Source organism: Lutra lutra, chromosome X (genome assembly GCF_902655055.1).
Source record: "Lutra lutra chromosome X, mLutLut1.2, whole genome shotgun sequence".
In the NCBI taxonomy this organism is placed as follows: Eukaryota; Metazoa; Chordata; class Mammalia; order Carnivora; family Mustelidae; genus Lutra; species Lutra lutra.
In genome coordinates, this window is record NC_062296.1 from 57,075,988 (window position 1) to 57,092,885 (window position 16,898).

At 47.6% G+C, this 16,898-nt stretch overlaps 1 protein-coding gene across 1 annotated transcript; it reads right to left on the reverse strand.

Annotated features, from left to right (window-relative positions):
• Positions 1-1,439: 1,439 nt before the first annotated feature.
• GLOD5 (glyoxalase domain containing 5) lies at positions 1,440-9,932 on the reverse strand. The gene is made up of 4 exons (XM_047715678.1): positions 9,732-9,932; positions 6,377-6,514; positions 3,884-4,039; positions 1,440-1,784 (listed from the first exon to the last, which is right to left on the reverse strand). The coding sequence occupies exons 1-4, from the start codon at positions 9,771-9,773 to the stop codon at positions 1,659-1,661; spliced, it is 462 nt and encodes a 153-aa protein (XP_047571634.1). The 5' UTR covers positions 9,774-9,932; the 3' UTR covers positions 1,440-1,658.
• Positions 9,933-16,898: the final 6,966 nt, after the last annotated feature.

Consider the following 16,898-nt stretch of genomic DNA (forward strand, 5'->3'; position numbering starts at 1 on the left):
CTGGGAGCTGTTTCGAAACCAGAGTCCATAAGACTAGGGGCTCGCTCACCTCAGGAGACCCTCAGACATGGCTCCTTCATCTGTCACTCATTCATTCAGAAAGCCGTACTCTTCCCCTGCCTTTCTGCCTGCCTCGCTTGCTGGTTCATCCTCGTTTCAGAACTCTAAATGTCCTTGGACCTCTTCTCTAGTTGACATTTTCTCTCTTGGCGAACTCATCTCTGTCTCTGTCTTCAGAATATCTCCGTGATCTAACCACTTTTTATCACCTCCCCTGCGAGCACCAGCATCGCTCGCTCAGGCCATTGCAGTTGCCTCCCCATCACGGTTCCCCTGCTTCCACCTTCCTCCCTATAGCCACTGTCCTCACAGCAGCCGAAGGGAGCCTGTTAAATCCTGAGTCAGATCATGGCCCTCCTCCGCTCACGACCCCTTCCTTCCGAGGCTACATGATCTGTCCCCCACCTGCCGTCTGACCTCACCTCCTGCTCCCACCACCCCCCACCCCGCCCCACACACCGCTGCCTCTGCACTGGCCTCCTCACTGTTTCTCACACACTGCCAGGCTTCAGGGCCTTGGCCCTGGTGCCCTCTGCCTGTTCTGCTCTTCCTTCAGCTCTTGGAGCCACTCCCTCCCTCATCTCCTCGGATCCGCGCTCAAATGGCTCCTCAGTAAAGATGGTCCTCTGATCGTCCCCTTACACATCAGAAACTGCCCCAGCAATTTTTAGCCACGTTTCCTCTTTTCCATGTTTTCTTTTTCTCCAAAAGCATTTCTCATCCTCTATCATACTTCATATTTTCCTTACTTAATTTTATTTATTCTCTCTCTGCCACTAGAACAGCAGCTCCCCAAACCTGGATATGCTTATCTCTTCTGTTCAACACTGTCTCCCCAGTGTCTGGAACAGGGCCGAGCACACAGTAGGTGCTCAATATGTGTTTATTAGTTGACTGAATGGATGGTGTTGGTGGTCGGCGGGGAGGACAGACACAGATGAGATTTGTCCTTGTCTGTCTGCTCTGTCAGGAGCTGAGCCTCAATTGAAACGAGTCTGGACCTAACTGATCCAAAGGTAGAAAGGACTGCATACCCTAGGGGTGTGGTCAGAGGAGACACTCCAGGAAGAGGTAGTGTCATCTGGGGTGCTCCTTGAAGCTTCCATGGGACTCGCAGAGATCTTGAGGTTCAGCAAGGCCTCTGGGCTGGAGGACACAGCAGGCAGCACTTGGAAGGGGTGAGGTGAATTCTAAACGGATGAAAAAGGTTGGGCTCACTAACAAGGAGAAATCTGTCAGGACCCTGAATCCCAAGGGGATGACCCTGGATTTGGTCCCCAGATTTGTCATACACTGGTCACTGGCTCCCAGACAGAGACCTCACACCCTAGACAAATATCCATCTGTAACCCTGAGACAACAGTAATGAAGAGATCATACTCACTGAGAGGTTATTAATTTATTAGGGGGAACCTTGGATAGGGGATATTAAGGCAGGTAGTTTTGGTCCCCAACCCAAATCAGCAACCCGCCCCCCTGGAGTAGCAAGAGTGAAATGCCCAGGTCTTTGGAGATTTCTGGGCTTAGGTGAGAGTTTGTAAGAAGGAAGGGAGAGGGAGACATGGCAGGGAACAGAATGAAGGAGGGCCAGCCCTGAATCATGGGGAGATATAGTTAGACACCTCAATTAGGTTTCCATCAGGGTCTCTGAAGTAGATGGACATAATGGGTCCTTTTGCCCCTGTTCTGGGGACCGGACCCTCCTCAATGGGAACTTCACAAGCCTGAAGTGGGAGGAAAATGCAAAAGTGATTCATCATAGTCCATAGGTGAGACCAAAATTTAATCCCCAGAAGGTCCCTGATATCTTTCTGTCTTCATCTCCTGCCATTCTCCCCTCCCTCACTCTGCTCCAGCCACAGACCAGCCGTATGGCCTGGGGCATAGTACCTAACTGCTCTGTGCCTCACTTTCCTCATCTGTAAAGTGGAATGATAACAGTACCTAGTATTATCTAGTAAGTGGCAGTCAGAATTCAACCCAGGTAGTCTGGACCAAAGTCCATGCTCTTAACCCCTAGGCTTTCTCCACTTTACTTCCAAATTAGCCTTTTTCACTGACACTTTCCAAAGGAAGATTATATACAAGAACTTAATCTGTGTTCCCCAAAAGGAGAAGCCATGCTTCCTTTACATGAAATCATTTTGAGTGTTGGACACAAAATTAAATATTCCCTTTTAAATCCTATTTCAATCTTTTTTTAAAAAATCCGTTTTGTTGGGGCGCCTGGGTGGCTCAGTGGGTTAAAGCCTCTGCCTTCAGTTCAGGTCATGATCCCAGAGCCCTGGGATCGAGTCCCGCATCGGGCTCTCTGCTCAGCAGAGAGCCTGCTTCTCTCTCTCTGCCTGCCTCTCTGCCTGCTTGTGATCTCTGTCAAATTAAAAAAAAAAATCCGTTTTGTTTTACAAAGTGATCTCTACACCCAGTGTGGGGCTCAAACTCACAACCCCGAGATCAAGAGTTGCATATTCTTCTGACGAGCCAGTCAGGTGCTCCACATTTCAAACCTTCTGATTATACCAAGAAGAACACCTCTGGTGGATGCTAACAAGTCCTTAGCACCTCCTCAACCATTTGCCAAATCTTCCTTTGTAATGTCAGGCCCAGAGAGTTCAGAGAAAGGAAGTGGATAAAATCTAACAACTGGTGGGGGTTTTTTGTTATTGTTTTTTAAGATTTTATTTATTTTTTTTAAGATTTTATTTATTTATTTGACAGAGAGAAATCACAAGTAAGCAGAGAGGCAGGCAGAGAGAGAGGAGGAAGCAGGCTCCCTGCTGAGCAGAAAGCCCGATGTGGGGCTCGAACCCAGGACCTGGGATCATGACCTGAGCCGAAGGCAGCGGCTTAACCCACTGAGCCACCCAGGCGCCCCTAAGATTTTATTTATTTATTTGAGAGCATGTGCACTTGCAAGATAGAGAGAGAGAATATTAGCAGGGGGAGGGGCAGAGAGAGAGGAAGAAGCAGACTCCCCGCTGAGCAGGAGGTCCCAACTCGGGGCTCTATCCCAGGACCCTGGGATCATGAACTGAGCTGAAGGCAGGTGGTTAACTGACTGAGCCCCACGACTGGTGTTTTTATAGCTGTTTGTTTGTTTGTTTGTTTTTACAAGTTAACTTCCCTTTGTGTCAAGATATAATGGGCTTTTCATGTACTTGGTCAATTTTTGCTTTTTACAGAAATGCGTTTCTGTAAAAAGAATTTAAGTTTGTATCTTTTTTTTTTAATTTATTTGACAGAGAGAGATTACAAGTAGACGGAGAGGCAGGCAGAGAGAGAGAGAGAGGGAAGCAGGCTCCCTGCTGAGCAGAGAGCCCGATGTGGAACTCGATCCCAGGACCCTGAGATCATGACCTGAGCCGAAGGCAGCGGCTTAACCCACTGAGCCACCCAGGCGCCCCTGAATCTTTTTTTTTTTACAAGAATGATGTAATGTGGGGCACCTGGGTGGCTCAGATGGTTAAGCGTCTGCCTTTGGCTCAGATGTCCTGGGATCAAGACCCACATCAGGCAACCTGCTTAGCAGAGAGACTGCTTCTCCCCCTCCCTCTGCCTCTCTCCCTTCTCATGCTCTCTCTGACTCAAATGAATAAATAAAATCTTTTTTTAAAAAAGGATACAATGTTTCCCTTTATAATAGATTTGTTTACATGAAACAAGGATGTCAACAGAAATAATGAGCAAACAGTTGTGTATAAGCATTATCTGGAAGTGAGGAAACTTGTTCTGTCTGAAATTTGAGGAAGACCTGACGGGGTCATGCTTCTGTTTCCTCAGGACCAGACACAGCTTTCTAGAAAAGAACGGATGTCCAGCTCACCTTAAGGTGCTGGACCATTTCCTCCAAAGGTGTCTCTGTGATCAGACATATATCCAGGGAGCCAGGAACTGGGTGAGCAGCTTTGGGTTCAAATTCCTTTCCCACCTCGTGGAGGTTCAATTTCTGTTCTCCAAAGCACAATGCTTTCCGGTCACCCTATTTTTTTAAAAAAGATTTTATTTATTTATTTAACAGAGAGAGAGAGAGAGACAGCGCACAAGAAGGGAGAACAGAAGGCAGAAGGAGAAGCAGGCTCCCCGTTAAGTAGGAAGCCTGATTCAGGCCTTGATCCCAGGACCCTGGGATCATGGTCCTAGCCAAAGGCAGATGCTTAACCATCAGGTCACACTATTTGGGGAGGAAGAACAACCGAGAAGTAAACCCCCAAGGTGAGCATGAGACAAAGCCACCTCCCTACCCCAACAAAGTTAAAACAAAGTACAATGGGGCTTCTTTTTTAATATTTTATTTATTTGAGACAGATAATGAGAGAGAGAGAGAGCACAAGACGGGGGAGGGTCAGAGGGAGAACCAGACTCCCCGCTGAGCCAGGAGCCCGATCTCCCTGAGGACCCTGAGATCATGACCTGAACTGAAGGCAGACAGTTAAACAACTGAGCCACCCAGGAGCCCCTACAATGGGGCTTTTAATGAAAAACAACAGGCCTTTGCCCCATCCCAGTCCAGTCTCATTCCCTAGAAGCAACTGCTTTCAGCGTGTGCGTGTGTGTGTATTTCTTCTGGAAATTATTTGCATTATCTTCAAATAATATGTAAATGCTGCCCATGGCAGAGACAGCAATTTTTCTTAATATACATTTACTTAGTGTACAATAAAATATATATTTCTCCCTTTTTTTCTTATAAACAACCCAAATTTCAATGGAGTCAGTTTTGTGCCCGGCTTAAAAAGCCTACATTTTCGCAGCATTCCTTGGTGGGGGAGGCAGCCATGTAAGATGGACTGGACAATGAGATGGAAGCAGAGGTTGTGGGTAGAGCTTCTGGAAACCTCCCAGTCCCCCTGAGCTGGCAGTTCTCTGCCATTCACGTCCTCCTCCTTCTCAGCCTCTGCATGAACCCCAACTTTCTACAGAAGTTGTTAAATGAGAAAAAAAGAAAACTCAATCTTCTTTCACCCACTGTTCCTTGAGTTTTCTCCTATGTACCTCCAGACACAGTCGGTGACTGATAATGGGCAACTTTAGACATTTTCTTGATTTAGCAAATTGATTTAGGAATTTGTGACATTTCCACTCCTCTCCCTGCTCTGATAAACAAGAATTTAGCTCATCCACATTATTACCCTTCCCAATAGAATTCTGTCATCACTTGTAGTTCCTCTTTTAGTTCCTTTATAATTTTTAAAAGACATACATACATCTTTATGTTTTGATAGATGAACTACAGCTAATGTCTCACTGGCCCTCCTAGCCTCTTCATGTCCCTTCCCTCTCCACCTCTTCCCTTTCTTTTATCATTTTCCTGTTTCTTTCTTTTCTATCATCATGGCTGATGCCACATCCATTCTATCATAAAATGACCTTATTTCACTTTTTTTCCTTGGCTCGCTCTCTTTCTTGGGACCTCCCCCCCGACTTGTTCCAAACCAGACTGTTTTCTAGGCATCTTTCTGGGATCTTCCTCTTGGGATCTGCTGTGCCCTGACTTTGATGTCTTCCCTATTCCTGGTTTAATCACGTGCTTTGATGTGGCATGCTCTTGAGTAATTTTCAAAACAAGTGGGCAAAGTTTTAGACTCTTTCTATATCTATGATTTTTTAAAGGAAACTGTAAGTCCAACGTGAGACTCAAACTCACAACCCTGAGATCAAGAGTCACATACTCTACAGACTGAGCCAGCCAGGTGCCCCCATATTTCTAAGAATGTTTTATTCCATACTCACCTTGGTTAGTAGTTTGGCTGGACATAGAATTTCCCCTCAAAATCTTGAAATTGTTCTATTGTCTTCTGGTCTCTGACTCTTAGGCAATTTGGTATCTGCTTATTTCTTTTCCCTTTATCGTTGAACTACTTTTCTTTTCTTTTTCTTTCTTTCTTTTTTTTTTTTTAAAGTAGGCTCCATGCCCAATGTGGGGCTTGAACTTATGACCCTGAAATCAAGAGTGGCATGCTCTATTGACTGAGCTACTTTTCTTTTTAACCTCTTTGAAAGATCTTAGGATTTGGATATTCATTTCCACTTTGATGTTCTATAATTTCATAAGAACATATCTAATGGGCTGGATACTTAGTTAACCCTTTCTGGATAAAGACTGGAAAATTCTCTTGCATTATTTCTATGGCACTTACCTCCCCTTCTTTTTCTCAATTCTGTCTCTGGAAGTTCTGCCTTCAGAGTTTGGAATCTCCACATTGATCCTTTCAATTTGCCTCACAGATTTTCTGTGGGGTGTTTTTAGGGGGAGGGATTAAGAGTATTATAACCAAATTCTACTTCACTTGCAGTTTGTACTTGAGAAAGTGATTACCTTGAAAGTTGTGACTTCCATGCCCAGGATCTTGGAATAAAACATGGTGGTGTCTTTGATACTCTTTACTATCATCACAATGTGGTCAATTCTTTGGATAAGGCATGCTGAAAGAGTCTGACTGCTGTTCCTCCATGACTTAAAAAAGAAAACAATTCAAAAGAGTTCACGTTGCCACTGGGTTGCCACTGGTCACACCCATGTTTCCCGTTTCCTTCTCTTCACCTCCCCACATCTCCACAAGGACCATACTTCCTCCTCAAGCCCATTTCTAAGGGAAAGTCCTGGAAGGAAACTGAGTAGAGTCTTTAAAAAAAAGATATTTATTTATTTGAGAGAGAGAGAGTGAGAGCATAAGCAGGGGAAGCAGCAAAGAGAGAGGGAGAAGCAGACTCCCCACTGAGCAGGGAGCCTGATGTGGGCACGATCGCAGGTCTCTGGGATCATGACCTGAGCCAAACGCAGACGCTTAACTGACTGACCCACCCGAGCGCCCACTTGAGTTGAAACTTACCACCCATGTATGGATTCATAAGAGTCTGCCATGACTACTCTGTACTGTTTTCTTTTTATTTTATTTTTTATTTATTTGACAGAGAGAGATCACAAGTAGGCAGAGAGGCAGGCAGAGAGAGAGGGGGAAGCAGGCTCCCTGCTGAGCAGAGAGCCCGATGCGGGGCTCAATCCCAGGACTCTGGGATCATGACCTGAGCCAAAAGCAGAGGCTTTAACCCACTGAGCCACCCAGGCGCCCCTCTGTACTGTTTTCTTGTTCTCTTTCCCCTTGTAGAGAGATAGAGATGAAGTTAAGGGATAAGATGAAGACCAAGACCAAACCCTCTCCTGTGGTCCCCAAGCTAGAATTCTTCTCTTTTGCAAGGAATGACAAGACACAGAGGAGGCCCAACCTTATGAGTACAAGCCCTCTGTTGGCCAGTTTAACCCAATCCCCTTTATCTCACTCCTTAGCTATGCCAGGACAGGAAGGGAGCATCTCAGATGATATAAATGTTTCTAGGCATGTGTGTTTACAGATCCACCTTGAAGCCCAATAGGAAGACAACCCCTCCCCCATTCTTACTTCCTGCCCTCAGCACACTTCCCATCTGATCTTTCTCTTGATTTGCATTCTTTTTTTAAAAAAATATTTATTTATTTGACAGACAGAGATCACAACTAGGCAGAGGGGCAGGCAGAGAGAGAGAGGAGGAAGCAGGCTCCCTGCCAAGCAGAGAGCCCGATGCGGGACTCGATCCCAGGACCCTGGGATCATGACATGAGCCGAAGGCAGAGGCTTGATTTGCCTTCTTTAGTAATTTGTATATTTATACGACATTGGCTACAGAAATATAAGGTGCCTGTGGTCTGGCACTGTAGCAGAATATTATGGTTAAAAGAAGAGACCCTGATCTTTAATTAATCTCTCTATGCCTTGGTTTCCCCTTCTGTAAAATGTGCATGATTTTAGACATAGAAGATTATCATGACCACTTAAAAAAACAGTTGGATTTTTAAGGGCTTAGAACAATGCCTGGCACATAGCAAGTAGTATAAGAGTTCACGGTGATGATGATGATGTTGTCGGGGTCATCTTGTTGAATTTCAGACTCCCTAGCATGGTCCCTAGTCTCTACAGCCTCATCCATCTCAAGCTACATTGCCTCTTTGCCTGTTCCTCATAAGGACCATCTTTGTATCTTTGGCCACAGAGCCTTATGCATATCTAACGCAATGCTAATATCTGTCTCTCCAACTAGATGATAAGGTACATAAGGGCAGAGATTTCTCTCTGTTTTGTTCCCCACTGTGTCCCAAACAACTAGCAGATGTTCAATAATATTTGTTCAATTAGTAGATATCTACTACAACATTTAGGTCCAGTGCCTAGCACAAAGTCTGACTTCTGTTCTATCCTATCCTATCCTATCCTATCCTATCCTATCCTATCCTATCCTATCCTATTTTATGCCACCCTATACTATTTTATTCATTTCATTCCACTGTGTTCAATTCCATTCAAACCATGACATTTTGAACAATTGATTGCACTGAGGCCCAGCTTTAAAAAAAATACTGTGCAGTTCTAGTCTTATCAGTGGAGGAAGCATTAGCAAAGTTGTTGAGCTCTGCTGTCCTCATGGATACAGAGGATCCGTGGGAACACACAAGCAGTAGAATGAGAAATTGACCTTTGGACTCCATTGAAAATAAAGTTATATATTAAAAACCTTTTAATGTCTGTAGGATCTGTCACAGCATCCCCTTTTCAGTCCTGATATTAGTACTTTATATTATTTTTCTCTTAATTGCTTGAGAGAAAAGAGGAATTATTAATATTTTATTAATGTGTTCAAAGAGCCAAGTTATGACCTTGTTACCATATCCAATGGATGCTTGCTTTCTGTTTCACCGGTTTCTGCTCTTATCTTTGTAATTCCTTCCTTCCACTTTCTCGGGGTTCAATTTGCTGTTCCTTTTCCAGCTTCCGGATATGGAAGCTTAACTCATTGGTTTTCAACTTTCCTGATCTATGCATTTAGAACTATAGATTTCCCGCTACGCAGTGCTTTAGCTGCAACCCGCCACCCCCGCAATTTTAGTAGTGTATTGGAAATCAACTCAATCCATTCCTCCCATTTTTCAATGCCCTGCAAGCTTAGACTCACTCCCCAGATCCTGTTTTGCAGGATCCTTACAAATCCTTACAAATTCAAGGATGAGCAGGGCTGGTTCTCTTAAAGAACTGGAAGAAGGCTAGTGTGGTTCAAAATCCAAGAGTGAGTGAGGGATGAACAGACAGGGAAGACAAGGGACAGATAGTTCCGGGTTGTTGACGTAACATTAGGGAGGCCGGTTTATAAAAGGATCCTCGGGACATAGGAATCATATAAGACTTACTTTGTGCCAAGCCCTGTTCTAAGCACTACACAAAATACATTTTATTCCTCACAGTGACTCTCTATATAATAGAGTGCCCAGAACACGAGGCCCTCCTATTCAAGGTTTCCTTCAGGGTGAACCTCAAGGTTGGTGCCCAGTTTCCTGGTCCCTTCCCACACTGCCCCGTCAGGACGTTCCTGGCGTCACCCTGAGGGAGCAGAGCGGTCAGTCTGCAGCCCAGGCCCGTTGTTGCAGACATGTTGCTGTCTGAACGTGTTAGAACAGGGCCTTTCCGTGTCCCTCTGCTGCCCTCTGCTTGTATTTGAAAGAGAAAGAGACAGAAGGTTGGGAAATTGAATGTCAGCACCCCAGGATAGCCCACAAAGGAGGGAAGCAGGTTACCTGGCCTGGGCTGGGGGCTGCCTAGCCTTGGTGTGAACACCCATGCCCCAGCCCCTGAGACCCAGCTACTCACCTGCTTCTGGAAAGTTCGGCCCCACATCCTGGCTGGCAGCATGGCAGGCAAGGTGTCCTTGCCCTGGAGCCTTCGGACAACCCTCTGGCTCCATGCCTAGAGACCAAGGGGCAAGAATGGGAGAGCCACGGGCTGAGGAATGCTGGTCGTGACAGAGGCAGGCAGTGCAAGTACAAGGACTCTGACAACTCAGGGCCCCGAAAGTAAAACTTGAGGTCTGACTTCGTCAGCTCAGGCCGCCAAAGTACCACAGACTAGGGGGCTTTAACAACAGAAATGAACTCTCTCACAGTTCTAGGGGCCAGAAGTCTGAGATCGGAGTGCCAGCAGGGTCACAGGGTCATGTGGCTGGTGACGTCTCTCTTCCTGGCTTGAGGATGACCACTTTCTCTCTGTGTCCTCATGCAGTGGAATGAAAGAGCAGGCTCTCTGGTCTCTTCTTGTAAGGGCACTCACCCCATCATGAGGACACCACCCTCATGACCTCATCCAAACCCTGATCACCCCCACCCCACAGAAGCTTCACCTTCTAATACCATCACTTTGGGGGCTGAGACTTCAACATATGAGTTTGGGGGGGACACAAACATTCAGTCCATTACAAGGTGTATGTGTAAGGGGTTACTTTGTAATAACACAGAAAAACCACCCATCCCAAGTATGGCAGGGGGATCTTTATTCTACCGTGCGAGGCCTCTGGTCTATGGAAGTTTGTGTCCCCAGAGTGTGAGAGCTCTGCTCTGTTTGGGAGTCAGAGTTTGTGTCCAGGGTGTGAAGTTAAAAGCTGTCTGAGTTAGGGTGTGACCACTGCTTTGGGGGTCTGTTTCTGAGCCAGAATCTCTCTCTCTTTTTTTTAAATTTCTTTTCAGTGTTCCAGAATTCATTGTTTATGCACCACACCCAGTGCTCCATGCAATACGTACCCTCCATAATACCCACCACCAGGCTCACCCAACCTCCCACTCTCCGCCCCTCCAAAACCCTCAGATTATTTCTGAGTCCACAGTCTCTCATGGTTCATCTCCCTCTCCAATTTTCCCCAACTCCCTTCTCCTCTCCATCTCCCCGTGCCCTCCGTGTTATCCCTTATTGAGCCGGGATCTCTTAAGCTATTAAGTGTTCTGTGTCACAGGGTGCAATGTTTCTGAGTTCTTTGGGGGGTGTGAACTTTGAGGTTTTCCCCATTCCCGCCCATCCCTTACCATGCCCTCTCCTTCTACTGCTAAGTGTCAGGGACCATTCGTCAGTCCCACTACTGCTTACCTTACCCTAAACAGTGCCCTCTCTCCTGGGAGCCCCTGGGACATGTGAGTTTGAGATTCTTGTTCCTAGGCACACCCCAGGTACCCCCGCAACACACAAGTTCTCTATGCTGTGCATATTGATTTTAGCTTGTGATTTTCCCTGAATAATACGTGAATATGGGTTTGTATAAAAGATTTCAGCAGCAGCAGCCTATGGACTACAAGGTCATTCCCCCCTCCATACTCCAAAAATTACCACTGAGGTCAGTTTCTGGTGTTTCCTTACACACACACACACACACGTCAACATGACCAGCTCCCACCTGCTTTCCCTTGTCAATAGCCTGTCCTGCAGAAGGCACCCCCACTCCCACAGGTACCCCCACATCCCACCCATCCAGCCTCATGTACAGTGGGTACCCCATGGTAGAACACTAACCCCTGGCATTCCTTTCGCTCTGCTGTATGTGCGGATTTGCAAGGTTGTCCCAACTGCTGGGTCCTATCAGCCTTGTGCACACAGCTCAGAAAATGTGTGTACGTGTTAGATGGAGTTAGAAGTGGAATTGCCAGGTCAGAGGGTTCATTCATGTGCCGAACACCTGAGGAGCGTGTTCTGTGTACCTAGTGCTCTTCTAGGTGCTGGAGAGGCTTCGAAGAACTGGATAGGACAAATGTCCTTGCCCACGTGAGCCGACACTCTAGTTGGGGAGGAAAAGGGTGTAAAAAGTTGATTTCCGTCCATGTTTCACAAGCTCCTGGAAGGTTTCCCTCCCATCAGCAGTGCCTCTACTGGCTTCCTCTCCACTCTTCTCTGTGGGGTGGGGTCTGTGGCAGGGGGCTGGCTGGCACTGGCCTTTGCTCTCTCTGAGATCCACAGGGTCTCGGGCCAGGACGGTGTCTTTGGGGATGTGGATGTATGTGTGTGTGGTCGGGGAGGAGGATACAGGTCTTCAGTGGTCCCCTGGAGAGAGTGGAGAGGAAATAGGACTAGAAGAGGCCACTTAATGGTGTGTAAGGGAGCTAAGGACAATGGTCCGCCGAATTAGGCATCAAGAGCTCCTGGAAGGTCACCCACACAGAGGGCGGGCCAGACAAGCAGTCCTGGGTAATCCAGTACCATCTTGGAATACACCATTGTGAGACTATGGGCACCCTTGGAGGCCACAGAGACAGGGGTGTGGCCACCTCATGAGGAAGCATACACTGGGGGCTGGACAGCCTTGGGTTACTCAGATGAGGGTCTGGGCAATCCGGAAGTCACACACACTAGGGAGGGGACACTCCTTGAATCATACACACTGGAGACTGCCCACTCTTGGGGTCCCACAGAGCAGGTTGTAGACGTTTCTGGGGTCAGATTGACTAGTGTGTTGACACTATTTTTTTTTTTTAAGATTTTATTTATTTATTTGACAGAGAGATCACAAGCAGGCAGAGAGGCAGGCAGAGAGAGAGGAGGAAGCAGGCTCCCTGCTGAGCAGAGAGCCCGATGCGGGGCTCGATCCCAGGACTCTGAGATCATGACCTGAGCCGAAGGCAGCGGCTTAACCACTGAGCCACCCAGGCGCCCCATGTGTTGACACTATTGTAGTCAGACAAACTAGGGTGTGGATGGTCCTAGGGTCCAACAGGTTTGCATGTGGACACTTCTGGAGTCACACATGTTAAGGAGACACTCTTGAGTCACCCAGACATTCACAGGGTCCCACATATCAGGGTGTGGACATCCCAGGGGTCAGGTCGCAGATTGGACTGTGGAGCTTTTTTGGGGGTCACTCAGACTAGGATGTGGGCACTCCTGGGCTCAGACAGCTTAAGGTTTAGACAACTATAGGGTAAGAATGGGTGGGTGTGGACAGACGTGGGGTCACCAAGATGGAGGTTTGGAGAGACACAGGGTCACTCAGAGGTTTGAACACTCCAAGGTGTATATCACACTGGAGAGTGGAAATCTCTGGGGCCACATAGAGGGACTTTGGGACACTCTTGACATTAAACACACTGGGGAGTAGAGACTCCTGAAACCACACCCACTGTGGACTGGGCACTCCTTGTGTCGCACAGATTGAGGTGTGAACATCTGTGGTGTTATACAGACCGAGGAGAAGACACTCCTGGGATTGTGGTGACTGAGGTGGGGACAGCTCCTTGGTCCAATAAATGATGCGTTGGCACCGCTCAGGTCAGAAACTGAGGTGTAGACACTCCTGTGGTCACACGGGATAGTTGCAGGACATGGAGTGGACACTGCTGAGGTCACAGACTGTGGTGTGGATGGCCTTGGCGTCAAGCAAATGACCACACAAATTCTTTTGGGTCACACAGACTGGGGGTGGACACCCCTGCAGTCACACAAATGGGTATTTGGACACTATTGGGGTCACACACATTGAACACTCACTATCACAGTCTCGGGTGTGGAGACTGTTGGTGGCATGCACTTGGGGGGTGGGCACTCCCAGGGTTACACACTGGGATGGGGACACTTCTGGCATCACATACAGGGGTGTGCCCATTCATGATGTCACACAGAACGGGGACAGAATGATGCTAGAGGTGTCCATTTGGTGACCCTGATTAAGAGGGCAAAGTTCGAATACCACCCATTAAAAGTGCTCAGACAAGGAGGCCCTGAGACCGAGGTGGCTCCGATGCCTTAGATGCCTCAGTAAGCAAACTAAAACCTAAGCCCGAGCAATGCACTTGTATCCAAGAAATCGAAATGTCAGAACCTCCATCACAATCAACCAACTAGGCTTTCTCAGGTGAAGGCCACTGGTTCAGCCGTAGCCAGTCAAATAACCTCCTCCCTTTGCTTTCCACCTGCCCTAGGGAAGACTTAGCCCCAGCTCCTGTCAGGAGCGCTCTTCACCACTTCTGGCTTGGAGGTGCCCAGTTCCAATTGCCTTAGGCTCCAAGAAACTGAAAATTTAAATGTGCCTCAGTTTATCTTTTAAAATACCTGTGCTGCCATGCACACGACAGTCTCTCGTATGCGGGGCTCACTTTTAGCGTCTGTGCTGCTAAAGCAAATGCTGGGCTTCACTTCTAATTGCCAGGTAAGACCCTACAGACTGACTCTTTTCAAGGGGGACCGGGGATGCCTGAGGAAGGAGAACGTCGATCATCTGTTGCTTGGAAGGTCTCCGGTGGTGCTTTCTCCACTTGCTCTTTGTCCATCTTTTGGGGGTCTAGAGCTCCAGTGGAGTGTGAAGCCACAGTGGACAAGGAGCCTGGGGTCCTCAGCTACCACCGGGACTTCCACCCACCAACCTAGAGCAGCCACAGTAGTCTGTGATGAGAGCCAAAAAATAAATGTTTATTATTAGGTGAAAGCACTGACATTATGGGCTTGGTTTGTGGTTGCAGAATTAATTCCGGAATACACAGTGTTGTTGGGCCAATGGCATCCTCTGTGGAAATGGACTCTGCAAGCTGAGAAGCTCATGGAAGGGGTGAGAAGAGTCTTCTTCCAAGATGGCCTCCTGGCTGCTAGGAGCTATTCATCCTTGCTTTATAGCCGGCAGAGCTCTGGCCAGTGTGAGGGGGCTGGGAGGGCATCTGCATCTCTAATATGGACACTGGCTCCTCTGCAGGGGGGTCCTGGATGTGGAGCCCTGTTCTTCAGAGATCTACAGGGGAACGAGGCTCTGGTGCCCTGTGGCTTGGCAAGACTTTCAGAATGGGCTTCAGGGCACGTAAAGCCACTCCTTTCTATAGATGGATTAAAGATAGCTTTGACTTCACCAAATGTCTCCAAAGGCAGATTTCTTTTTCTCCTTAGAATGGAGACACCTGCTGTGGAGGGGCTGAGACCCAACATTCTCCCTCCCTGCTCACCACTTCTCCCAGAACAAAGCCCTGGAAGAACCGGTGGTGTAACAGTTGGAAGCAGAGCTCCCCCACTCATAGCCACCTTCAGGGTCATGTGATGTTCCTACAAACAGACCCATGCAATGTGCTGGGACGCCGTTTGTTTAGGGAGTAGATTTCTACCCCAAAGAGAATGCCTTCCATTCCACCAGACTCAGAGTTTGTTTGTGGGGATTTGAGGGAAGATGTTTAAACCACATGGGTTCTGTGGCCCAGTTTCCTTGTATAAAAAGCATGTGCTAGGACTTAGTCTGGCTGTCCCAAAGGGTAGTTAAGAGATTATATGAAAAGGGTTTTCTTGGGCATTCTTCCCCCTGTAACAGAAAGCTCTGCTACAGTGCCTTCTAGTGAGAGAGGTTTATTTCCTTCCCATTACCAGAAAGTTTGAGATTGACAGTCTCAGGTTCAATGATATCGTAAGCAGAATCAAATTCTCCTTCCCTCTTCATCTCGACGGTCTTTAAGCATGCTGACTTTTTTCTTCATTGTTCTTGCCTCATGGTTCCAAGAAGGCTGCTGTACTTCCAGACCTCATATCTATATCCAAAGCAGGAACAAGGGATCAGGACAAAGGCTTTCTCCTGATGAGGTATTGTCTTCTTATTTGGGCTGAACAGCCTTCACTATAGATTATCCCTTATATCTCTTTGGCCAAAACTGCACCAAATGCCCTTGCCTGACAGTTGTCACAATAGTGACTCTCTCTCTCTCTCTGACAAATAAATAAATAAAACCCTTTAAAAGAAGAAGAAGAAGAATAGGAGGGGCACCTGGTTGGCTCAGTCATTAAACATCTGCCTTCAGCTCAAGTCATGATCCCAGGGTCCGGGAATTAAGCCCATCAGGCTCCCTGCTTGGTGGGAAGCCTGCTTCTCCCTCTCCCACTCCCCCTGCTTGTGTTCCCTCACTCGCTGTGTCGCTCTCTGTCAAACAAATAAATAAAATCTTAAGAAAAAAAAAAAAAACCAGGGGACCGCCACCTACCATCTGAAGGAAGTGGGGATGGAGTAGTGGAGAGGGAGGAAATGGGGGTGAGGACTGTAGAACCAAACATTGCTTATAGAACCAAAGAATGGAGGCAAGGTGAGTTGAGTTCCAGCCCTTGTTCTGCATTGGAGCGGCTGTGTGGTTTGGGTTCTGTCCCTTGCCCTCTCTGGGCCTCAGTTTCCTCTTCTGTACAGAAGGAGTTGAGCTCAGTGGTCTCAAAAGACACTCTGTGTGCTGGTGGTCCTGTGGCCTTGACCCGGACATGGGGGCTGGGCTATGGGATTCACCAGATGACAGGGAAGGGCCACCGAGTCTTAAGTGGGAAAGGTCTAGAGGCTACTTGGCTCCTGTCTCCTACCACCTGGCAGGGGCAAGAATCTCTCTTCCCTCCGTGATCAAGGTCATTATGGTTGTCCTTGAAGAGATCACTCAGAGTGTTTATAAGGGACTCCTGGGACAGAGCAGGGGCCCACATCCGGGTCCAGTTTCTAACCTTAGCTCTGTTGCTAATGTCGTGCTGGGTGAGTCTGAACAGGTCCCTGGCACTCTCTGTGCCTCAGTTTCCCCATTTGTTCAGTGAGGAGGTTAGACAAGATGGTCTCTGCTGGACTTTATAGTCCTAAACTGCTGAGGCTGAGTGGATTCGAGAACAGGAGGGAAAGGTTGAGGTCTGCTGCTAGAAGCTGCCAGCATCACTTGTCTTATGGCTGCTCGGTCCAATCACCACCTCTGTGATCACACTGCCACCACCTCCGTGCGTGTGTTTTCTCTTCTTTTTCAAAAAGATTTTATTTATTTATTTGGCAGAGAGAGAGAGAGAGAGAACAAGCAGGGTGAGCGGCAGGCAGAGGGAGAGGGAGAAGTAGGCTCCCCACTGAGCAGGAAACCTGATGCGGGGTTCAGATCTGAGGACCCTGGAATCATGACCTGAGTCAAAGGCAGATGCTTAACTGACCGAGCCACCCGGGCGCCCCTGACTTCTCTTCTCTCCCAAATCCCACTTGGCTACGCTGTTAAAAAGACATTCGTGGTTACATTTTGGGCCTGTCTGGATAATCAA

Excerpts from the sequence above, each read along its gene's own strand:
- GLOD5 (XM_047715678.1), bottom strand. The coding sequence starts at position 9,773 with ATGCTGCCAGCCAGGATGTGGGGCCGAACTTTCCAGAAGCAG. Across the intron at positions 4,040-6,376 it reads TGGAAGTCACAACTTTCAAG|GGTGACCGGAAAGCATTGTG; the intron begins GTAATCACTTTC and ends TTAAAAAAATAG. Across the intron at positions 1,785-3,883 it reads AAATGGTCCAGCACCTTAAG|GCTTGTGAAGTTCCCATTGA; the intron begins GTGAGCTGGACA and ends CTCCCACTTCAG.